This window comes from Temnothorax longispinosus, chromosome 3, assembly GCF_030848805.1.
Source record: "Temnothorax longispinosus isolate EJ_2023e chromosome 3, Tlon_JGU_v1, whole genome shotgun sequence".
Lineage (NCBI taxonomy): Eukaryota > Metazoa > Arthropoda > Insecta > Hymenoptera > Formicidae > Temnothorax > Temnothorax longispinosus.
Genome location: NC_092360.1, coordinates 18,861,185 through 18,887,228, shown reverse-complemented (window position 1 = coordinate 18,887,228; position 26,044 = coordinate 18,861,185). Strand labels below are relative to the sequence as shown.

The window sequence follows — 26,044 nt, the reverse complement described above, 5'->3', positions numbered from 1 at the left end:
CCTTTTTATTTTTTCTTCATCACACATCCGAATTGTCCGTTCTATTTTCATTTCTCTATCTTAATGGTCGGTGAATTGCGTCAGAACTTTATTTTATTATACAGATAGAATAATAACGTAACAAATAAAAGCAAGATATTAATGTAACATTATCCAGAAAAATATTTCGTGATGTTGCATGGTTCCTGGCGTCAAAACACCGACACTATATTCTGTGTCAGCGATTGTCCCATTAAACAAAATATCAGTATGAATATAAATGGTTTTATAAAACCTGCTAGTTTTTGTGACAGAATTTATTTTACGAAAATGTTGACAGGAAAATATTATTGAGATTTACATTATATGTTGACGTAGAAAAAATGAAAACGTGGTATGTACGAAAAAAACCATTTTTATAAATTTTTTTACTCGGTATAGCTCTGTTATGACATTAAATATTTTATAAAAGTTCTTTATGTTAATGGGTCAACCAGAACACTAATAATCTTTTTTTCCTTTCTACTTTCTTCTTTTTCTGCCTTTCTGCCTCTTTCCAGCCTCGACCCCGCAGATTGTTCCATGTGGCGTGTGCTTCATGCAAGTGTGTCGTCTCTTTTTTCATATTTTTTTTTTAATTATCTCTCCGCTGAAAATTGGTCGATGTCAAAAAGGATAAAGTACCGCTCGATGCTCTATCCTTTTCACTGTTGGGCTGCGATAATAAAGTACAGTGGTGTTGATGTCGCTTATCCTAAAGAGAAAATGAAACGGAGACGTGTATTGCGGTTTCACCGTTGTTGCAATGCATCTCTATCATTAAGAAGAGTTATTTAGGTTTATCAAATCTCTATCTTAAAGTGTGGGTACTTTGTGACTCAATGTAATGTAATGGATTTATATCTCATTATCTCATTTGAAAGAATATGTATTAATTAAATATTGTCCTGTGTGGAACGTGATATAAATGTAGCGTTGCACATTGATTCAGTATATCGTACCTAAAGATAAATTATTATTAGTTATCGGAAAAAGATGAATTAATTTAAATAAATCATTAAATATGTTTCGTATTGCATAATTCTTATTATTTTATTATTTGCGATTAATTAAATTTTATAGGATATTATATTACGTTAAATTTATATTTAATGTGTCAAACGAGAACGTTGTTGAAGAATATGACAGCCACAAGCATCCTGCACTTTAAGAAATAATCGGAAACTATAAATGCACAAAATTAAGAGAATACATTGCGCTTCCACCTAACAAGCTTGGGAAGAAATTGCTCCATTTTTTCTTTTTTTTATTCGTACATAATTTCTTGATCGCTTTGGCTCCATTTATACTCTCACATCGTTGATCTCCACTTTCTGTCTATCTCCCTTGAGTATTATGATATATCGCTTGAGTATTATGATTATATCACGGTCCCACTGTACTTTTTTTTATCAAGAAATACGCCTGAACGGACGAAAATTCAAAAGTTTTGAGAAATCGAACGGATAAAGGAGAATATCGATACGCTTCTCGCGATACTCTCGGAAAGTCTTTTGTGCAGGCCGAGGATGTCGCCCACGGAGAACAAAAGACTCGAAGTGCACGCATGTTTCCCTCGACCGCACATTGTTCCCTCTTCCTCCTACACCTCAACCCCTGTTTTCTTCCTATCTTTCGTTCCTCCTTTACCTCTAAAACTGTAGTTCCTTTTCTCTTACTCTATCTCTCTGTCTCACAATCTCTCTCTCTCTTTTTTCTTTCATGTTTATCATCACCCTCCCTTTCAGTTTCCTAGTTTTGCGTCAAAAGAAGCTTTTCGTTGCTGCGCTGCTTTTCGCCAATCTACGTCGAGTATGTACGCCATCGGTTTTCTCCCTTGATAGCAATAGTCCCTTTACGTGCTTCACACGCTATTGAACACGTATCGAGTTCTATGTAATGCCGATCTATATCACGGATATTTATATACACACGATATCATCGCGCGCGAAGGCAGACAGAACAATAATATTGGCCAATTGTTGCGCAGTGCTAGAATTATATGATAGTTGTGCTAGGAGTACGATGAACCTCTATCATTTAATAACATCTGTCATGCAAATTACACGTGGATTATTAATTAAATTTAACTAAAAGTCATCACAGTACTATGATAATCCTACATGTGATATTATATTAAACAATAATTTTCTTTATTTATATATAATCCATAACAATGCGTTATTTTCGAACGCATTTGTCCATTTAATTTGTACATTTTACTTTTATAAAAAAGAAATATACAAAAGCTGGAGCGTGACATCGTCTCCTATTGTATAACTACCATAGAGATGTTTATTTCGACATATTTTCCCTTACCTCTGAATTTTCCCGATTAATTCCCAATTTTCTTACAGTGCAATTACTTTCATCTTATTATCATTTGATTTTCTTCCAACGATCGTATAAGTCTCGTCCCATGTTTGTCGCTTTTGTGTTTGTCCATATTTTACATCTCCTGTATGATGTTCAGCCGTTTCTGTAGTGTGTAGTGAGTAGTACACGAGGCAAAATTCTTGTTAACATCACCAAAACACCACTGTTCTATTTCTCTCTTTCTAGCAGCCTATCGCAGCTATCCAGGTGCAAAGAACTAGTTGCAATACACCAATCACCTGTTCGGTACTTAGGTCATAATAATTACAAATACTTTTGCAGCTATGTGCACGCTCCATTTCCTTTCAATAAAGAAATATCATTAAAGATTTCTTTTTTGAATTATTAGTAAATTAATATATTTCGCTTGATATTCCAAAGTTAACATGTAAACGTATATCATTAATACATTACAAGATTATAAATTTGGCAATTTAATTAGACAATACACAAAATTATCATATGAAATTATGCCATTTATGAGAGGTCTTATTGTATAATGTTCAATGACTTTATTAATATTTATACAATATCATATATACGAACTACGTATAATTTATACATGCTCTATCAATCGAGGCATTTTCCGATCCAATTGGATTGAAATGAAGGAAAATCGTGGAAATGGAAATGGAACGTGATCACGTTTTTGTAAATAAGAGTAGTTGAGAAAAGATATCTCTTACGAATGACACGTACACCACCCTGCTGACAAGCTGTGCTGCACGAAACCCGGCTATCAACCCCGCTGCTGTTTTTGCTGCCCCACACAAAAACGCTACACTAAGAGTCCCCGAAAGATATACGTTTATACATAGATGACAGCGAAAAAAAAACAGTAGAAGGAACAGATACGACGGGTTTGTTGGGAGGTGTGTGGGCCAGGCGATAAAATGTCTTTGTCCACTTCCGTTGTCAAATCTGTCTCTCTTAATTCTCGCAGTCGCGTGCGATCGCGATAACATTAGCGTCAAGCACGAGAGGATCGTGTAACAATCGCAGCCACGGAATTACGCGAGAAATTGTCAGTGGCGTACTCGCTCTCTCGCGATTAAGCAGGATCTAAATTAGGAGATCGTTTTTCCGTCATTGCCCTGCGACCGCTCTTGACTGGAAAAGTCACGTGTAGGTCGATCAAATGTTGTCCCTTTCGTTATCATTTATTATCCTTGTTGTTATTTCAAGTAAAAAAATTATTAATCGCAGTCCTAAAAATTGGGTCGGAGGTTGAGGGTTTGAACTAACGAGTTCGTTCCGGTTAACGAACGGATAATCGATTGGATCAGGACTATTTTTGCGAACGCGTTTGGTGCAAAGTGCGACTGAGACGGCGGCCGTCCCGCAGTCATTACGTATTTGTAAACAGCGCGGGGTGGACATACCCCGTTTCCTGCAGACTCAATCATCGTGTTTTCGATCCGTGAACTTGTCTCCGGGACACGATCGTATTCATTATCCGGGGGATAATAAAGTCGGAAAAGTAACGACTCGAGAAAAATGAAGGCAGGAATAAAAGAGAGAGAAAGAGCGAGAAAGACTTTCAGCGACGTCGCGCGGAAGACCTGCAGCCACACCCGGACACAATGGAGGAGAAAAGTCTCACATGGATGATTGCGGCAGACCAGCTTGTTGGCAGGGAAGTCTCATTCTCTAAAAGTGGTTTTCAATTTCCCAAGGGTGCATACCGCGTACCGACGGAATCACCTCCGTCCGAATTTGCCTCGGGGGTTACGGACCGACGTGGATCTCTTAGAAAACGAAACACGACCGCGATGCGGGGGGGGGGAATGTTTGTTTTACCAGTTCTTTCCGCTTTATTCCCTTTTTCAGATGGCCCGTCGAAGGTACGACGTCTCGCGGGAAAATTTTTATATAAATCGCAATTTTTTAATTTTTTAATTCGATACAATTTCTACATATGCCACTCTTAAAGACCTATGAAATTAATAATCCAGGGATTTAAAGAAGAACAGTAGTATTATATATTGCATATATTATATTTGCTAAAATTTAATAACAATCGTTATTCAGCAATAAGTTACATTTTAGTAAAGAATTAACTCATATGACAGAAAAATTTTCCGTCATTTCAATTGATACAAATATCGCTTGTACGCTCGAGTATAAAATTCTTTCAATATGAAATATTTTAATAATATCTTATATGACGAGTTGCATAATGAATTCTGTAATTAGCCTTGATGTATATTGTCTGATACCAACGAGGGCCACGCTGAATCGCATCGTCGCGACGTGATGCACTCTTCGGATTTGGTACGCCATACCTGAATGTTTATCAAGTGTACGACACGAAGTTCCCAAGCACGTAAGAGTGCAGATCTATCACCGAAACCGCATACGACACGTGCGAGGTGCGCGAGCTCGCGCATTCTCGATCTGTACAGAACAAGATCATTTGTCGCACATGTAAATATACACGCGCATGCACATACCGTCACACACACATAAACACATGTAAACACACATTATACAGACATATACCAGAAATATGACCACGACACACCGTTATCCTGTTCCCTAAAGAAGATGCCGACGACAACAGCGAGTTCTTAAATAAGAAGATTTGAACAAGAGAACACCGTTCACTTGGACGTTCGCGAGAAATGGTGTAAATTAATTGACTAAATTAATATCTCTTTCGTAAATTTTTCAGGTATTGTAAAGATAGAAAGACGAGAAGTACGGGTCCTAAGAGACGACCCTCCTCTTTTGCTTCACTCATAGTCTCTTGCACGCATTTCTCTGTAACTTTTCCTACTTCTATACTATATATATATATATATATATATATATATATATATATATATATATATATATATATATATATATAATTTTTCTCTTTTTCTCTCTCTCTCTCTCTCTCTCTCTCTCTCTCTCTCTCTCTCTCTCTCTCTCTCTCTCTCTGTTTCGCAAGGGAAGCGCCGAAAGGGAAGAGCGAATGGTGACCGGACGCTGACGCAAAACGAGAGAGAAAAGTAGAAGCCAAAGAGTTATATCACATATGTGTGTATGTGTGTGTGTATATATATATGTATATATCTTGTACATGAATTTCCACACACAAATATAGATTATGAGAGGCAGAGACGCAAAACTAATCAACTTCGAGAGAGTGCCTCGATTATTGCAGGTGTTGCAGCAGTCAGAAACGCCAGCCGAAAGCCCGATGTCGATGGACGATGAAGTGGGACCGGTTCTCTTTCGTATGCGTCCCTTTATCTACGTGCTCTTTCCTACGCTCTATGTTCGATTCTGATTTTCCAATATTGTTAAAATTTTGCGCTTTTCTTTTAGTCACCATAGATAACGTGCTCCGCCATATATAGATGTATCACTTCTCTGTCTGTCTGTCTCCTTAATATCGATCAAATAATGAATTAGTGCCAATTAGCCCGCAGATTGACGCTGACGCCAGCTACGTCTATTGGTCCTATCTAACGTGCTATGATTATTATTATTATTATTATTATTGATTATTATTATTATTATTATTATTATTATTATTATTATTATTAGTATTATTATTATTATCCTCATCATCAGCAACATTATATTATTATTGCCATTATTATTAATCGGTGATGTTTATACTCGTGTCTGTCTCGTAGGAATTTGGGTTCCGCGAGTCGTCGCGTTGCTACACGCATTCCAAATGAGTAATGCGGTAAAAGACCGATAAACGCGGTACACAAGGGAAAACGCGTTAATAAGCAAATGCCTACACATGTGTCAGGCGAGTTCTCTCGCCGATAATTCTCTCGAGACTTGTCGATAATTGAAAATCCATCATGTTTTGATACAAAGTGCAGTTTTGTACACTAAAATGCGTACACGATTATTACAACGAAGAAAAGTATCTTTAAAAATTTTTTTAAAATAATATAAATGGCTGACCGGATACACGATCGTTATCACAGCCGCGTTTATCGGACGAAGAAGATTGCGATCGCGTGTCGGATTCAACCCGTTCTACTCGCTTTTGATATTATTCGAAACGTGCAAAGATATCGCACATATAAATCTGCATCCGATTTATATTTTTATCTTTAGCTACTCTCTCGAAATTTGTTTGCGCTGTACGTCCAAAAAACAAGTAGAAAATTAAAATGGTAAAAAATAGAAAGGCAATAATTGGACGATAAGCGATATCGAGTGGCGTGATAAACGGGAGCCAGTTACGTAACTCGGGATGCACGTGCGAGTAACTCGAGCGGTGTATTTATAACCCAGTGGGGTATTTACGCATTGGCGGACGTGTCATCTTACGCGCGATCGCACAAAACTTCACGCAAAAATATTGTAAATCTCGTGCGTATATGCGTGTGGCACGTGTGTGCGTGTGCGTGTGCACACACGTATTGACTCACGAAGAACGGGAAAAAGTAGTGCCGCGATAAGCGCGACACGGCGAGCCACGCGTGTATTTCGCGAATCTGTACGCGGGACGCGGGACATATCTAACACGCATCCGCACACACGTATACACCCATACACGCACGCGTGACAAGTATGTGTTCTTTCTTTTTTTTACATAAGATAAAAAAATTATATCGCGACTGTCGTTTCTTGCCTTAGCCTCAACTGGTCTGTTTTTCTTTTTTTGATTTTTATCTTGCCCTCTTCCGCCTGACGATGCTTCTACATGCTTGCTGACAATACCTTCGTGCGCTTCGCTACCTGCCAATTAACGCCTGCGAAATATTGCCGACCGAAACTCGGAAAAAAACTGTACCAACGTAAATAATAAAAAACAATCAACGTAAATAATATGCACGATCGACCGATGCCACCGCACGCATGTGCCGAAACACGGAAAAAAAACCTATATATGCCACCATCGCTACGACCGCCGCAACGATACAACAAAATATGTATAAATATGCTAACACACGAAAAATGTCTCGATTGGGAAATGTCTCGGGAATGCCGAAAACGGAAACGGATGTGGTCGACGCACGGAAAACTGTGTATGCGGCTGTAAAAACCTGAAATCTGTGTACACGTATAAAAACGCCCAAAAAAAAACCGTGGAATCGGACAAAATCGAACGAACGTGTGAACATGAAAACGAAAAAAATTAATACGAAACGATACGAAAAAAACGCAGACGGCGACGATGCCGACGAACGTGACGGGAATGGGTACGTTGGCTGGCGGAGTATCAGGAGTGCCGGTAACTGCGATGCCCGGAGGACTTCAGAGCGCCGGTATGGCGGGCATCGAGCTCGGCAAGAAGCGGATGCGCGACTCCAATGATGATCTGCTAATGGTACCACGGCTTATGCATGAAGTACACTTTCCTTTTTTTCGTAGCTGGACTCCGGTAAAATGGCCTCGATGTCACAGCGATTTTCGCAGAATCCTGACACATATATACGTGTATATCGTATATTCTTCAAAATTTTCTATACCTTGATATGAAGGAAGATATTATTGCGCCAGCAAGAAGTTGACCGATAAATTCACAATACAACAAGATATGTTAACGACGTTTCGAATACATATTGCGTTAGATATTATTGGCTACATTTATCATCCAGTCGCGGTGTTGACAGCTTTTTCAACATCGTTAATCAGAATGCAAGAAATTAATCGCTGGCAGTCATATAATCTCATGCTAATCTCGCGGCATTTCGAATTGGTGTTTGCCCGTACTTGCTCGTACTTGCTTGTGCTCAATCGGGGAAACTTTGCAAAACGGAGAGGTTTAAGCGTACGTTCGCCGTCGTAAATGTAATCGACCTTGCCGGTCTCGTGCGCTACGAGCGACGTCGCGAAGTTTGCGTCGCGGTATAAAGTTCGGGCGACCGCAACGAGACGGTTCCAGGCCATTTTCTGGAGATTCCACGTAGTCGTATCTTTAAGTTATGAGTACAGTTATTGCGATTGTGAATACACTGCCGAGCGCGCTTAGAGCTCTAGCTCCTGTCTTCCATTTTTATTTCTAACAAAAGTTCCGTTGTTTTCTCTATCAGCCAGAAAAAAGAAAACGGGAAACATTTCGGTGAAACCTTGCAGTTGACGCGTGTAAACCTAACGATACGAGATATCGCGTTTGTATACCAGCACGGTGTTGTGATTGAAGCGTATATACTGGAATACCAATAACGTCACACACGGCGCCATAACTGAAACCTCTATGAGCCTAGCGACGCCACGTATGGCGTCATTATTGAAACCCCTCTAACGCCGGTACGATCATGTAGAATATTACCATAGAAACCTTTACGATACCGATGGCGTCACGTACGGCGTCATGATTGAAACCTTTGTAATGCAACGCGACAAATAATCGCGTCACGCGACAAAAGAAAGAATTTGCTTGAAAAAAATCCTATAATAAAACGTACGGTTTTGCGAGTGAAATCGTTTTTTAAAGTTAAAGACATGATTTGCAAGATGTGTTATAACATCCGATTTATCTACCATGACGCTTATATCGCACCACGTTTATTCTCGTATCGTACACGATAACGCATCGGCTTCTATCCAAAAACAAATCGCGTAAAAAATTCTAGAGACTATATCTTTTTTTTCTCTTGGTTTCGCTTTCCACTGTCGTTCGTTGCAATGTTGTTCGTACCAGAGCTTACGCCTCGTAATGTATTTATAGATCGCTTACTACTTTTTTTTTCGATCGCTAGCCACGCGTTTGTATTATCACGAATGCGGAAGAGATTTTCTCTGTGAAGAGAATACGCAAAGTGCATATTCCATCAAAGTCGTGTCCATGCGGAGGCACATTGAGCGTGGCTAGCGACTACCGGATATGATTTAACATACATTTATCCCTTGGCGATTCCCCGGCCAACGAAATTAGCGGATCCACGATTGCGTGAAGGGAGTACACTTTTCATCGCGATTGTTATCCGCTCGTTGGCCGCGCTTACATTTCGAGACACGCACGCACTGTTGAATCACTTGAGAAAGATTCGAATTGGTTGCAGATATATGCTTTAAAATATGTCTTTAATCCTTTAACAAAATTTGGCAAAATTTGTGTAGTCGCGACGTATGACACCTCGTTATTTTCTCATTACATTTAATGCGAACGTGTGAAAAGTGATTTTCTATTATGTTTTTCATATTGTGGATAATCGATTATGTGTTTCGACAAAAATTTTATTCGAGGCGCTTGACTGCTCAAGTTATGTTGACAACTGATTTTTCATTAAATTTTTTCTATGAAAAAATTAACTGTTAAAAAGTCTGGAAGGGATTGAAGAAGAGATTACTGAAGATTTCTCAACGTTAAAGGATTAATGAAACGATAGAAATAAATACGATGGACGCAATATATTGATACGGAAGTGTGCGCGTGCTTCGATGCGAGCTCGGCAAGTCAACCGTCGACTCTAATCTCCGTACGTCAGGACCCTCCCTCGCGAAATGAAATGTAAAAGAGAATAAAGAGGGCGAGTCGTGAGGCCCTAAAGGCTCGCACTTTTGCGGTATGCCACGAATCCTGCATACCGCGGTGCTGCGTCTACGCGGAGCGTTAGATCTGTGTAAATTCTGAGCTTGCGCCGATGATGCATGCTGTGCTTAAGCGACTACCGAGGTGATGGTGGACGTTAACGTCATCCCCTCGACGCTCTGGACGATGACCAAAATTCTTGGAAGTTGTTGTCGCGAAGGATCGCGTTAAGCGGACCCTCATCGCCGCGACGCGTTTCGAGACATCGAGACATCGCCGTCCGCGTGACGGCTTCCCTTTATCTTCGTTAGAGTCACGTCGAATCTGCTAAAAAGCACTGTAGATCGCTTACATACACTCGCTACCTTTTTTAATACTACCCTTTCTTTTACTTCTGTCTTTATATATTATACATATCACGTATATATCTCGCTCTTTCTCTCTATCTCTCCGTCGCTAATACTGTCAATCAGCATCTGAAGCGCGATCGACAGATTCGTTCGGGTTTGAGACGTAATTTTATCCATGTGCAACTTTCTAACTCTGAACGCCAAGACGAAAATGGATTTTTGCTGTACAAATAGAGGCTTCCTTCAGAAAGCGCGCATAACTTCTCGGTATTTTCGGTACGTGAGTTTTCAATATGCGAAGAGAAAGAAGAAGTGCCTGCATAGAATTCATATAAATTCATAAGAATGCAAACTCTTGTTGCAGAAATGTATCAATATTTTAGAACAAAAATTTCGAAACGTGATAATATCGAAGTATAGTCGAATGTGAATGGATTTTCTCTGTACGCGTACACACAAGATATATCATAAGATATGGGAATTACGAATTTTCTTTGGTGAATTTGAAGTCGAAAGTTTTCTGACTGTAGAGCTAAAGGACAAACAAATCTTTCTTTTTAAGCAAACTTTAAATGAATTTTATTATAGCCTAATTTACATGTAAGTCATAATTAGAAAGAAAGTTATGCTGAATTTTTAAAAGTCATAATAACGTCAAGTTGATTAGCGCATAGCCATTTTTAAATTGATTAAAAGGAATAACGCTGTTATAGTGTATATCTTTTTCTAAAGTGTATTATTTCTAAAGCACTATTGTTTTCTTATTTTTATTATTATTTTTATTATTCTTAATATGTGATCGGAGAAGCAAAAAATTTGATGGAAACTTTTGCTACGTTTGTTTTGATATATCAATATATTTTCGGAAGTCTTAGTAGACAGCAACGCTCAGTACGAATGATAAAGAGCTGAAAGCCATGTTGCCTCTTGCGTGATAGCCAGTTGCACATTTTTAAGCAAACAAAACGCAGTGTGACGCTGATTCGCTTTCGCGCACACGCTTACTGGCAACGTTTCGCAATTACGTTTATTTTCTTAGTCGCGAAGCGCATACGGGCGAGTTTGGAGTCGTTCGCGGTGCAATCGGGAAGTTTGCTCGTAAAGTCACGGTTCTTGAAAATTGTATCCGTGCGTCGTTACGCGACTCCGAGTCCTTGGTTGGTGAGCAAGCCGCGGGAACACGTGTTAACACGCATATACATATATGTATGTATCTGTGCCGCTGTGACAATATGTTTCACCCCGGCCAATTTATTATAAGTCATGCAGCTTCTGAGCTTTTGCATCTCGTCTACCGCAGCTTCTAACTCGAACCGTGTTTTACACCTCGATAGAGATTTTGATTTGGCTTTCCCCTCTTTGTTGCGCACGCGTCTGCCTCTCGCAGACGATTTACCAAAGTGTCCGCTCACCAAGTATCACCGCAAGCCTACCAGCTTTCGTGAATCCGTGTTGTGCAACTTTCGCATCACGTATCGGTATCGCGAAGCCTTTTGTTCTCCGAGCCAAGCCCAACTTTTTGCCTTTTATTAATATCTCTTCTCGATCTTGCTCTTTCTTTTTCTCTTTCTCTCTATCTATCCCTCTTTCTCTTTGTATCTTTCTCTTCAGTCTCTCCGTTTCGCTCGCAAAGGAGAAACGATTCATTTGTCTTCACATTTATCCCGCAAAAATGGACGAAAAGCTTTCAGATCGGACATTAGCATCGACACTTTGTTACAGCGCGATTCCTGCTTCTTCGCTCTCGCAATAATCTTAATAGGAAAAGGCGACAGTGCAGTTTTTCCGATTGATCGTTTATTTCGTATTTTGATCGTTTATTAATGTAAGGCGACGGTCTCTCTTTAATCGAGCCGCGCACGGTTCTCGATATATAACAATGGCTGGTCTTTCTGACACGCTCCCAGTAGTAGAAACAGAGGAAAAGTGCAAAAGAAAGAAAGAAAGAAAGAAAGAAAGAAAGAAAGAACGAACGAACGAAACATTTTGCAGTTATCCAACAACGAAACGTCGTCGTTTGGGAACGTCGCCGCAAGCTGCGTCATCGGCACAACTTTTACACACTACCACAAGTCCAACACTCTTCTCCACCGCGTCACCGTCTACTCTCCCCCGTCCCCCTCGTTTCTTTGAGACACGACCCTTTCTCGTTTCCCATCTCGAAAATCCAATTATACAGACGCAACGCGCCTCGTCCTCGAAATTAGTTGAAACCGATCCTGTCTTTGTTGCAGATGGACATGAAGTCTGTCGGGTCGTTCTACTACGAGAACTTTGTAAGTGCAGAACCTAAACATTGAATCATAATTCATATGCTGTGATCCATTTCTTCGCGCGTATCGCTCCGTTTGTACTCGCGATTAACACGATCTCCTCCCATCCAGGGGTGTTATTTGTCTAGGAGATTTCAATTTCTTGCAGCGAGATGTAAAAATTCTACTGACAAAATTCTTTTTGCATTATCATTAAATTCGCAATTCGCAGATAGCAGCGATTGTTTCTTTGTAAATCAGTGATAACATCGTAATTCCTCCCGGCTGCGATACATGCGACGTTAATCGCTGTTTTGCAAAGAAGATGAAAGAATCACTGTAACATCGATATCAACTCATCTTAAAATACTAATTTGTTACGAATTACGATTTACGATTGTGTTGGACGAAAGAGGTCGGCCTTTCGGCCACGTCAAACCCGACGTCCCCTGCACGGCTGGATCAAGAAAACTCATGAGCACGCAAAAGAGAACAATATATCGTATCCCTGGCCCAAAACGGAGTCGAGGCTTTCACGGAGGAAGCTTCCGCTCGAGAGTGGCCACGCCGCTCACGTCACAAACCCGTTCTAATCGCGAATTTTTTTGCAATTCTTTTTTCAGGCCTTTCAAGGGATGGTTCCGTATAAACGACCGGCGGCCGACAAGTCCGGCGTGCCGGTCTATCAGCCTACCGGTGCGACGACCTATCAACAGTTAATGCAGCTGCAGCAGCCCTTCGTGCCTGTGTCATGTGAGTACACTGGAACACCACCCCTACCCACCCAAACCTCTAACCAATCGGTCGTGCAACCCCCGAACGTGCAAAGCAACCACCACGCGATAGTGGTGCAATCCTCCTCCTCCCAGGGAGCCGCTGGCGCCACAGTCAATAACTGCGCCGACGCCAACAATGGCGTGCTGATGGATCCCTGCAACAATCCGCCGCCGCCACCTCCGACTGCTGACAATAACAGTAACAATAGTAACAGCAGTAACAAGCAGCAGGTTACCACGCAGAATCACGATGTCGAAAATGCGCGTAACTCCCCCGAATTGAATCACTCGAGCCCATCGTCGCTGCAGCAGCAGCAGCAACAGCAGCAACAACAGCAGCAGCAGCAGCAGGTGCAGGTTCAGCAACACCAACACCAACACCAACACCAACACCAACATCAACACCAACATCAACAGCAACAGCAGCAGCAGCAGCACCAAATTAATCAGCTGACGTTGCCACCAGCGATGAGCCCGTTGACCTCAATGGCCGGTCTGACCTCGATGCCCGGCGTGGTGAACATGGCCGGTCTGACCTCGATGGCTTCCATGGCTTCCATGGCGAATATGTCACCGATAACAAGTATGACCTCCATGAGCAATTATAACTCTAATATGGCGAGTCTGAATATGCTCAACAGCCTCGGGATGGCCTCTCATTATCGAGATGGGTTACCAGCCCATCTCGATCCAGCGGCTCTCGCTAAAGAGGTTGCTCAGAAAAACTATGCTAAAGCCATCAAGCTCTCGCAAGCCTCGCAGTCTTACGGCCTCGGCCAGCTCGCCGCGCTTAATTACACCGGCGTTGCTTTGAACAAACAAAACCTCGTGAATCCCGCCGCGGCGGCCGCTGGGAATTCCGCGGTGGCGGCAGCCAGTCTGCAAGCCACCGCGGCGACGCCCAGACCCGTCATCTCGAGTCTGGCCGGTATCCCGGGCGCCCTGACCTCACCGCTGTCCGCGGGTATCCTAGCGTACTCCAGACCGCCACCCACAGCGACCCCCCACATAAACCCATATTCCCTAATCAGACAACAGATCTTGCCGAATCCATATGTCCAAGCGTCGATACCCGGCGCTGCGACCGTACAGACCTCGCCCTATCACCATGTCCAGAATCCGTATGCTGTTCTACCTGGAGTAGCCAGCGTACCCGGGGTAGCGGCCGCGGCCGCGGCTGCGGCTGCGGGTGTACCGCAGATACCGCAGATGGGCAATCCGGCGACGATAGCGGCGCAGCCGCAGGTAGCGATCCCCGTGAGCTCCGGGGTGATTATGCAACCGTACAAGAAAATGAAGACGTCGTAAAGACGTCCTTGCCTGGGCACGGGAGGACTCGTCTCTTCTCACGAGAGTGCCGTTCCTTCCTTCGGGCACCTTCCATTCTCTCCCTCGCGAGAACGAGCGAACGATTTCCGCGATATAGTCGCTATCGGACGATGATTGCCGCTACCGATCGCGCGGTAGTCGTGCAGCATTTTAGATAATTCTAGAGTATCTCTTTACGATTAGCGTTCAATTGCGGAGACGAATGACGGATCGTAAAAATTATTACGATCCCGAATAGACTTTCGCAATTGTATTTTCGTAGTTTCGTAGTTTCAGTCTCAGTAAGATTGATAAGAACGGTTAGAAATAATAGCGTTTGTGGAAATAAAAAGCTTTTTAAGATTAATAAAATACATTAAATCTATAAAATTGAGCTAAATGAATATTTGATATATTAGTTTACAATAACTCAGTGGGAATTAGTCCTAGAATGTTATACTTTTCGGCATAAATTACATAGTGGAGATTAAGTGGAGACAGTGAACTTCTTGTCATACGTTGTTATTTGATTTTTCTATATTTTGCTGATAAAAATGTTTTAAAGAGAGAAAGAGAGAGAGAGAGAGATAGAGAGAGAATGTATGTACAACATATACATTCTTTATACGCCATGTACAAAATATCGAATTGCAATTTGTTAGCTTTAATTTTATTCGATACTATTAAAAAAAATTACGTATTTAAATCTTCGACTACATCGACTACATCGATGAAACGAAAAATGTAGAAAAACAAAAGTGCAGTCCTAAGATATTAATCTCTATCGCCGATGCTCAAAAAGCGAGAAATCGGTCTTTGTTCGCGAGAGGGAGAGAATATTCAGTTGAGCGATTGCTGAGACGAGAGATGCTGATATAAAGAAACAAGTTCCGAAAATAGATTCATTTTCTAGTCAGACATTGTCGGTGAACAGTGCCTTATTGACCCAATTCCATTTGGAGCGTTATAAGCGTACAACTGCAGAAGAGAATGGTGAACGATGCGAGGAAGTGCGGGATTTTTTCCCGTTATATTAACCTGATGCTTGCTTAAATGACTGAGGGAGACATGACTACCGTTCCGATCTTATTTCCGTCGAAATAAATCTGAATTTAATTTCGACCGGAAATTTTGACTTGCCGGTAAAGACTGCGTTCGAAAGAAGGCGAGAAAGAGCTTGCGAAAAGTTGAGCGTGGCCGAAGTCTTGAATTACATTAATTATCTATTTTACTATTTGATTTTTTCCTCTAGAATAATAGGGATTTGCGATATACTTGATATAGTTTTTAACTTTGCCGATAATTAGCGTTGTTTTACTGTAGAGAACTATTGAAAATGTTATGTGTCGTTACGTGGCTCCGTTTTGTTCTTTTAATAAGCTAAATTATTGTAAATAAGTCAACTTGCGCCGTAAGTACGGCATTGCAATATTTTTATTTCGGAATTACACAAATTTTCGTTATATCCATTCGTCCAATTTTAACGTATAACGTCCGAAACAAGGAAGATAAAAACGACGCTCGGCCTATGTCACGTTATGTGCGATACTTGCCTTTAAGTCCATAGTGTTAATTAGCGTTCGCGATTAGAGTTCTTGAAATAATTATTATTCGACGTTAGATTATTTTATTAGAGCACGGTTTGCTTGTTTACATATTGTAGTAATATGTTCAAAATTTTATTTTATTTGTTCGTCTTGGAAGGAAGTTAAATAATGTTAAATAAGAAAAAAATCGCGCAAAGTAAATTGGTTTTAACATTTTAGCATTACGTAGTGCATTCAGAAAACTGTTTTCTTCGTTATCACATAATAGATTTTGGATTACACGTGACTTGTGCGTGATATTTGTTAATATTTAAAGAAAATTGTTTTAAAATTTTTATCGACTTGACCTATCTTTTTTTTTTTTTTTTAGTTAGATATAAGAATATACATTATGTCTGTATATGGCGACATATATTTCCTAAAAACACCTTGCACATCGAGTATAAATTCGGACTGGAAGATGCGACGCTTCCAGTAGGCCCTTAGTTGTCATGTAATATGCGTAGAAATTAGGGTAGTTATTTGTTTTATACTTAGCGTATCTATTATCTTTAGCGTAAGCGTGCTCGAACACAACGTACTCTCCTGTCCTGATGGATTCAATTCGGGGGAGTCTGTTGCACACAGTGAACTTCGTCAATTGCGACCTATGAGCTTATGCATTTAGCCGAATGAGAGAAGTACGGAAAACAATTGAGAAAGAGAAAGAGAAACACGGCGAGTCCGCGGGATATGCGGATGTATTTACGTGGAATTGAACGAAGAAAGAGGAGGGAGAGTAAAAATTGATCGGTCCAACCTTGAAGGCGGTGGGACGGGAAGGGAAAATGTCTCGTCGATTGCCCCTCGAGGGTTGGAAGAAAACGAGTTCACATGCGCATCGTGGTACACGACCGCACAAACATTACTCTTAAGACACTCACACGACTTACATGATAGACACTGCGTATATTTTTATTAATTCGCGCATATAACGGTAAGAGAGAAAAGCGATTGTGCGGTGTTAGTTGAAAGAGCGCAATTCGTACGCGATAAAACACAGGGAGACGTATTCACGCTGGCATTTACTTTCCTCTCTTCCGCATGTCCGCATTCACGTGTCTGCCAGTGATTTGAAAGTTTGTTTAAGTCCAAATGCACATATGTATAGTTGTAAACATATATACATATGTGCATATAAGCATATATATGTATATATGCGTTTGTAAATAATTTTTTTTATATACAGGATGAAATTGAAAGATATTTGTCGTATGTGTTAAAGTTGTATGCGAATATAATATATATAAATGTTTGTGTATATATATAATATATATTTTAATAATATATAATATATAGCATATGATGTATCTTACATAATATGTGTCATATATATTAAATATAATTATATATATACACATACATATATGAAAAGCACACTCGCTGGCACGTATAGTGACAAAGAAACGAAACGGCCGGTCGTATCGTAATTTTCACGAAAAAAAAACCAAGCGAACGAATTGTACGACGTGACGGTAGGAATTTGTGTACACGAAAACGCGGAAGAACAGAGCGAGACGAGGTATTTCCGAGAATCCCGGCACGTATGCAAGTGAAATGTACTTTTATCGCTCTATGCGAAAAGTTCGCGATATACTTATCTTAAATCTCTCTCGTAAAAGTTTAGTTTTAATCCTGGTCCTGGTCGTGACGTGGCAAATTGCAATTGCTAAGAAATTTTATTCAGATTACAATGTCGTATCTCTCCTCCTGGCCCGAAAGCTCGAGATACGGATATGATTGGAGAATAAGCACATTTTTTTCCCTCACAATTCCTTCGGTTCTTCCGCGGTATTAGAAACAACTTCTTCCAAAGGGTCATAAAGTGTCACCTATGCCGAAAACGCACAAGATTGTAGAATGAGATCGTCTTATGATTTTAGACTAGCGACTTTCAACTTCTAACAATAACGAACATCACAGAATAATCTGTGGATAATTAAAACCGTAAATTGTTACACACACACACACACACACACACACACACACACACACACACACACACACACACAGCACGTAATTTAAAAATCAAAACACAACATTCTTATAGAATTATAGATTTCAGATAAAAATATTTCTTATTCGCCTACTTATTTAGTATGTCGTTGACTATCTTATAATCTTTTTGACTTTACATATAATTGTACATGATGAACGTATTATATGATAATATTCGAACAATTACTTTATAAATATTTCTGCCATGGTCTAAACTAAAGTTGTTCTTCTATTGAAATGAAGAATCTATACATATTTTTCAAACGCTCATAACTTATACATTTATAATTGACGAATTATTCTGTAATTAACGTTTGTAACGTCGAATTTTATTTGTTTTGAAAGATAGATTTTTACTAAAATCTATAAGTTATAAGTGATTATTATATTGTTTTGAAGTCAGAATCGAGAATTCTCAAGGGTATCATGGGGTCTTCCATAATGAACGCCACGCGAGGGAACTCCTCGAGACAAATGCCGTTTTGTTACAAGTGACCAAGGGAATTTATTGAGGCGCCGTGTCCCAGAGGGAAGAAATTGTTTCTATCCTTAGGATAAACGCGCGTGCGGCGGTCCTATGTGATAATATATAATGTATTACACTCATATGTACACACGTTACACGCACACACTGTTCTCGCATGCGCGTGGCACTGGAGTATAGTAAGATTAGCCCTTTCAGTGCCTTGTATGGCGTCAGCTTGGAACTCACGATCAGTACTTATGATGCCACGCGTCACGGTATCATACGTGACGTCATCGGCGCTAAAGGGCCTCGAGAGAAGATGGCGATATAATAACGTTAATCCATAAGCAAAGTCCTAACGGCCTTGGACAAGCCGAGGATTCGCGGCGATGATGCGCGATCAAGTTCCGTACTCGACTTAACGACAGCTCTATAAGGTACAAGGATAAGTGGAGAGTTGATAGGATCGAGCCTGAAATACCGATTACGGACCGATACACTTTTAGGGTTCCTGAAAAACTTGATGTCTACAAATTATATACGTACATTATCGAGAGGGTGGCTGATTTTTTTAAGTTCACACCGAAAACCCGGAATCGCGTTTTTGGGCTCGATGCGATCGGTCCAAAGAGCGATCGATCGGTCGCCGCCGTTGTTGCATCAAATGTAGCAAAATGTTTCCTTAGAACTGTGATTGTTTTATCGCAAAGCTACTACGTACTTCCATAAGAGGAATGTTCATTATATTTTACTAGAGGAGAGTGTATTCTTTTAAGGGATATGTACTAGAGTAGGGGTGTCTCGTACGCGTGATATGAGAAGCGAGAGAGAGAGAGAGAGAGAGAGAGAGGGAGAGAGAGAGACGCAATCCCGTGTTCTCGGTGTGACATCGGCAAAACAGCGGAAGTGCCTTCCCCTTGCACTCTATACACCATTGCACACAGAGAACACGTATACAACAAATGCCTACATTATTCAGACATGCGACGCGGAAGCGAAGCACTACGATAAAGAAAAAAAAAGAAGAAACTTACACGATATATAATTATATTTATATACCCTTATTAAGATAAATTACATATATATATACACACAGACACGTATCGTATTGTCGTTGTTGCATATAAGTTAACGCGATGCAACGAAAGGAAAGAAAGGACATATTCCACAAGGAACTAATTACACGTACAGGAAATTATTTTGTGGACTATGTATCTGTACATATACATAACCACATATACACACATATACACACATGTTCGAATACACATTATGATGAGAATGAGAGAAACGTTTTACGACTATAACTATACACGCATCAGATAGTATTTATTATTGTGTACTGTACTGTCTCTTATAATTCTTCTCATTGTACATTATTATACATATACGTATGTAAACATATATATACATACACACACACACATACGCAGAGCTCACACATATGTAATATCGATATGTCGAGAGTAACATTACGCACGATCTCGGGAATGTGTAGATGCAAAAGTCCGCGTGCATCTTCAACAATTGTACGCGCGCGCAGGGTCTACTTTGAGTCTGTCCGAATTCTTTTGTTCGTATTCACCATCGTGTTGTGTGTACTCGCGCGTTTATGTGTGTGCGTCGATGCGATCGGGATTTAACCATCGTCCTCGCGCGAGGCACGGCGAAAAGTGATGAAACGCGACAGCTTGCGCCGACTCGAGATAGAGAGATGTAGTCGATCTCATCGGTCTCGAATTGCGTTTTTTTGCGCGTGCACGCTCACGGGGTTTGTCAAGGAGTCAGCCAGTATTTGTAATAATAATGCTTGAGAAATGCATGAATATTTGTTTTATTAATGCTTCTTCTTATTTCATCTCTTTCTATGATAAAAAGAAAAGTGAAACAGAACTTCCCGAGAGACTCGCTAATCCCTTGTAATATTTATATTTATACATATATTATATATATATATATATATATATATATATATATATATGTACTTGTGTATTATTCGATATTGCGCCCATTATTGCTCACAGTCTTAGCCTCGCTTCCTGCTTCCCTTGTTTTTAATCTCCTCTCATTCGGAATCTATTCGACTCAGTGCTTGTATCGTAACCACTTTCTGTTAAACGTTTTTCCAATTAAAATTTGTATTACTATTTTCTTTCAGTGTTATATCACGCTGTTTACGTACCCGCTGCGATCAGTGCGACGTCACGCCGATCGCAATTTCCCGCGGATCAGTTACACTTATATTAATTTCGACGTATTCTTTCACTATTGCGTGCCCTTGGCGAAATTCCTGCCGTTGTTATATCATTGCTCATTTACGTATCGTTGCAATTAATTTTCCTACGATCCGCGATGATTTCTCACTCGCCGAGAGCACGCGAGTTACGCCAAGCACGCGAGTCCTCTTAAGACCACGTAAATGTTAGCCGCTTTTACTATGGCAAACACCGTAAAAAAAAAGAGAGTACCGTATGACTCACGACTCGCTGTCCTCTTCTTCTCGTCTTGTTCCCTGTAATCTCCACCTCCTACGCCTCCCCCTTTCCAAAACCCTCACAGCTTTTCCCGCGCTTTAGTTGCGACATTCTTGAGGCACGGAGGAGATGTATTTGGATATGTTAATATCTGTATCTTCCCGATCACACGTCGATCCCTTGGCCTTTCGATTCCTATTCGATTCTATACAATCGCCACATCAAGCTCCGTTCCCCGGCAAAGATGGTTGATCGTCATCGAGAAGAAGGTCGGCGCTCTTATCGCGTTTTATCGTGCTCTCGCAAGTCGTATATTTCGAACGTGGGGTAAGAACAAATTTTGGGAGACGCGATATAAGTTTTTTATTTACGTTGATTTCGGTCGGTGATTGTACGCCGTGAACGAAAGAGGTTTAAGGCACGGCTGGTAATTAGATTCGCGTTATCGTCGCCTTGATGAAATCCGATATTATTTACGCTACGTTCGTAGTACACGGCTTCTGTACTTCCGGGAGACGATTTGGAATTTTGGATCGAGAAAAAAATAGAATATGAGAATTGTTCAAAATAAAAGTTATTCCGATATTGGTAATTAAAGCATGTGATATAACGGACTCGTTTCACTTATTGCGACCTTTTTCAAATATTCTGATGTCCCCACTTCATCATCCTGCGTTCCTCTCGCTTCCTCTCCAGCTTTCTTTGTTACTCATTGCTAAGCCTGCGTAAAGATGTGCGTGTGTGCCTAATGAGCTCTTCCATAATGCTTGGCACAATGAGCCTCCTGTAAATATAAAATCTTGACGAAAAAGCTGAAGATCATAGCTCCAAAACGTGATCGCTTTGCACACTATTACATAATATTTTATTTCAGAGACAGTTTATCATCGCGATGTTGGAGTCATTGATCTTCGCAGGTCGTAACGATGCTACGCAACTGCGTGATAAGTTAAGAGGCAGTAAATGACATTTTTATCAATTGGTCTCTTTTGCATAATATTTATTACAATTTACGGAAAGAGAGAGGGGAGGGGGGGAGAGTGAGAGAAGGCTGTAATAAATCTTGAACGTATTTTATTTTATTTTATTTTATATTGCAACAGTAACATAATTTTGTGGAAAGAACTTAAAAAGTAAAAATTTATCTGTATTGTCAGTTACAGCCTCGTACTTAATCGCAGCAAAATGATTTCGCTAGCTGCTTCTAGTTGCGCTTCGTTTGCCGCTTCCGCCATGTTCGGCGGGCAGAGCCATTTCGCAGCGAATCGCAATCGGCAAATAACGTGGACTATCTTCTCTTTTTACATCGTCGGCATAATTTCGCTGCGATTACAAACGCGCGCCACGAATCCGATCGATTGCGAACGATCCCTATTTGGCCGCGCGCGATATTGAGGCTGCGACGAAGATAGCGCAGCCGTCTGAAAAAAAAGAGCTCAGGATGGCCGATGCAATTTGACGAATGCAATATCTGCGACTGCATACGTATACGCGTGTCGAGTAAGCAAACACAATTACGCAAATACATAAACGAAAGTTTATTGTTCTGCGCTCACGCATGGAGCAAATTAACCTCCGAACTGCAGTCTCATATTCGCGACGATTCGATAGTTTGTTATCGCGTTCTAATCGTCCGGATACAACGAGTGATTCGCGAAAATGCAAATGACGGATATACGCGCAAAAAGTACACATTTCAGCGTGATTGGTCTCTCCCACTATTAATGGTCGAACGGCGGCGATCTAGTTACTGCTTGTTTTGTTTGTTGCGCGTTGAAGCACTTTATATCGACAGAACCCGAAGAGAAACCGCGCGGTTTCCGCGGAAATTCTAGTAGTAGTTTCTGCTGTACTGTAATATGAGTAAGTCACTTGCTGCGCTCTATACTTGTGGCTAATAAAAGTTATATGTGCTTTTGTAATATAGCCATCTTCATGATCCTTACCAGATTATTCGCCATTTAATAATAATCAATATATCGCTGTCTATCTTCTTCTGCGCTAAAGAATTTGAACGCAAGCGACGCTTCTTGCATACCCGCATACCTGCGCCGATATTAAAAAATCGACATGCAGCACTCTTTCCAATGTAAGTATCGCAGTAGCACTTTATTGTATTACATAATGCAAGCTTTAGCTCCATCATCATTTAATTGTACTTATTCTATAATATATTTAATTTACTACTTTCTTATAGAGTGTTGGCACAAAACATATTCTGTAGGAGATACGGATTTTATATGTGCTTTCCTAAGCATTCTACGTCTTTTTCGTACAACGTATACTAGTTTAATAAGTAGCCCCCGATTTGCGTGCTAAGGGCATTCCCCGGAGACCAATGTGAAAATCAAATTTGCGAACGAGGATATTTAAATTTCTAGAAAGGTTGCGATATATCTGCGGAAAGTGCGAATAAATAATCTATCTTTATCTTGATAGAATGTTTTAATTAAAAATGTTTATTACGATAATTAACAGAGTTAGAGAAAAAACACAGTAATTTGAGATCTGGGAACAAAATGGTAAAATAAACGAATTGGAAGAGTAATTTAATGAACAAAGTTTAAAAAGATTAAACTTTCAGATTAATCTCTTCAATTTCATTCAGTCAGTTATTATTATATCTCAAGTTGATAAAAAAAATTTAAATGCATTGAAAAATGGGCTAAGGGATTTTAAAAAATTAGGATAAAAGATTTGGGTCAATTTTGCTCGAAGCGATTTTGATTTGCACAGATTTTGGGCTCGATACTTTCTGGGAATGCATCAATTGCTCCAAATGGGAAGTCATCTGTACCTATTTGCCTGGTTAAACTGTCACCTCGACAAAACTCGATATAGACACTTACTACTAGCGCATGCGAACACGGTGTACTTGAAACGCAAAGCTTTATAGAAGAATGCACGAGAGAGCGTACTCGTTCGAAGGATTCGCTGCCCGTGGCTATTTTATTAACCGCTGGGGGTCAGCCACGGTTTTTAGACATTATGTATAGTTTAATATACTATGCAGTGCTATATATACCTATTCATTCGTTTGCAGCGCAAGAATTGAATCGGCGTACGCGTGCGACTTCTAACGACAGGCTCTGTACGAGACGAATGTGTACCAGCCAAATACATATATGTACCACACGTATATATATATACATACACACACGCCACCGCCGGTGCATGTTGAAGCGCGATCGTTCATGGTCTCTCTTTCAACTTTCTGTTTCATGCTTGCCCTCGCCTGGATACCCACCGCACGCGTCTTTCAACCGAAAATTCACCATGTGCATACCGTTTGATCCACTACCCCTGCCGACGCTTTTATCCCGACCCGACCGATGCAATCCTCGACGTCCTGTGTGATGGCCTACGTGGCGCCGATCCAATCCTCTAATTGATGAATCCTGAAACACCCACGATCCATACGATGGCTCCCATTCACGATCCTCGCCTTGCCTCGCCTCGATCGAATTACACTCATGTGGCGATTGTGTGACAACTCTCCCGCTCGTATGTCAAAAATCTTCGCGACAAAAAAATATCAACACGCCACATTATTAATCAATATTTAAAAACAAACGTTCGTTATCGCCTATCCGTAAAATTATCCTCTGCGTCGCACGATAAACGACAAATATGTAATAATAACACGCGTACGCACGGATCGTCAATATCGTTGGTCGCACGCCACTTAAAACTCGATGCAAAATCGTCAATCATTTTTTTCGCGTTCGTTAACCAATCATGGACGAAACTACGGTGATGGGTTGTCGGTGCTTTTCCCTCTTCCCTCTTCTCCTTTTTTTTTGTTTCTCACAATCGCCGATCTCGTTTCGTTCGTTGGTGGCCACGCTGAATCGTTTGATAAATATTTGGCAAACGAATGAACAAAATAAAACGATATACGGATTCGAACATTGTCGCGCGATTCGAAAATGGCGGCCCGCGATAATAAAACAAAAAATAAACGATATGATAATACCGATTATACATATATAATATACATGCACATGATGTATATACTCGTGGATGGGTGGCGGCGACCTGACACATGCGTTCTTGTTCTCCGCTTTATCACGCGCTTCGGTCCGACTGGTTGATTGATTTTTCCCGATTTTGCCTCTATTTGATCGTGCATACTTCTACATGTAATCTTCCATTTTCAATATATATATATTTACACACACGAACACACACACACACACACACACACACACACACACACACACACACACACACACACACACACACACACACACACACACACACACACACACACACACACACACACACACACATGTTATATACTATTTATAATGAACATATACGTATGTTCTTGAAACGCTGGCTTGGTATGTGTGCACTGCCGCCGCATTATTTCGATGCCCGCCCATCAAATCTCGATGCCCCCGTGGACAAAATCGGAATTAATGTCTGTGCGGCACACCCCGGTACATGCATCCGTCGTTCATCGAATTTAAAATGGGTATAATATTGCGCGCTCGAATACACACATACCGTTCGCGCGCTCCATAACACGCGTGGCAACCAACGCTCGGAAATTCCCTCCTCGTTTGCACGACCATGCGTGTAAAACGAACTTGAAAAAAAAAAAATAAATAAACGTTGGGCGCGACGACAAGTTGACGATTTACACTTTCGTTTTCCGTAATTTACGCTTTCATTTTTCTCGCGCTTTTTCACTCGTTACTCGCGTACCGGCCCGGCGCCGCGTTTATCGGGACGACGAACGGCTGCGACTGCAATTTAACCGACGACTCATCATGTTCCTTCGTGGAGTGCTTAATTTAAAAAAAAAATAACAATAATAACAATGACGCAAAATTAAATAAATGACATGCATAAAAAAAATTTTGGAACTGAACGATAAAACGAATTCGATCTCACTGTCGTACATGTACCTGGATGCTCCGAGGACACGCTCCACGCGTGTCTCCTTTGATCTGGTGCCTTCTCCACCGAATTCAACCAACTGTGGTAATGAACG

At 40.7% G+C, this 26,044-nt stretch overlaps 1 protein-coding gene across 13 annotated transcripts in view; it reads left to right on the top strand.

Moving 5' to 3' along the window:
- Window positions 1-26,044, top strand: part of LOC139809751 (protein muscleblind) — a 404,286-nt gene that overhangs the window by 369,597 nt on the left and 8,645 nt on the right. For 4 of the 13 annotated variants that reach the window (XM_071772902.1, XM_071772903.1, XM_071772901.1 and 1 more), the window contains 3 exons: window positions 7,523-7,705; window positions 12,417-12,458; window positions 13,058-25,332. In XM_071772902.1, coding sequence (XP_071629003.1) covers window positions 7,523-7,705; window positions 12,417-12,458; window positions 13,058-14,518 — 1,686 coding nt within the window. In that variant the 3' untranslated portion in view covers window positions 14,519-25,332. Of the gene's footprint in view, window positions 1-7,522; window positions 7,706-12,416; window positions 12,459-13,057; window positions 25,333-26,044 lie in introns of those variants that run through there. The other 9 variants (XR_011731166.1, XR_011731167.1, XR_011731169.1 and 6 more) reach the window with 4 other exon arrangements.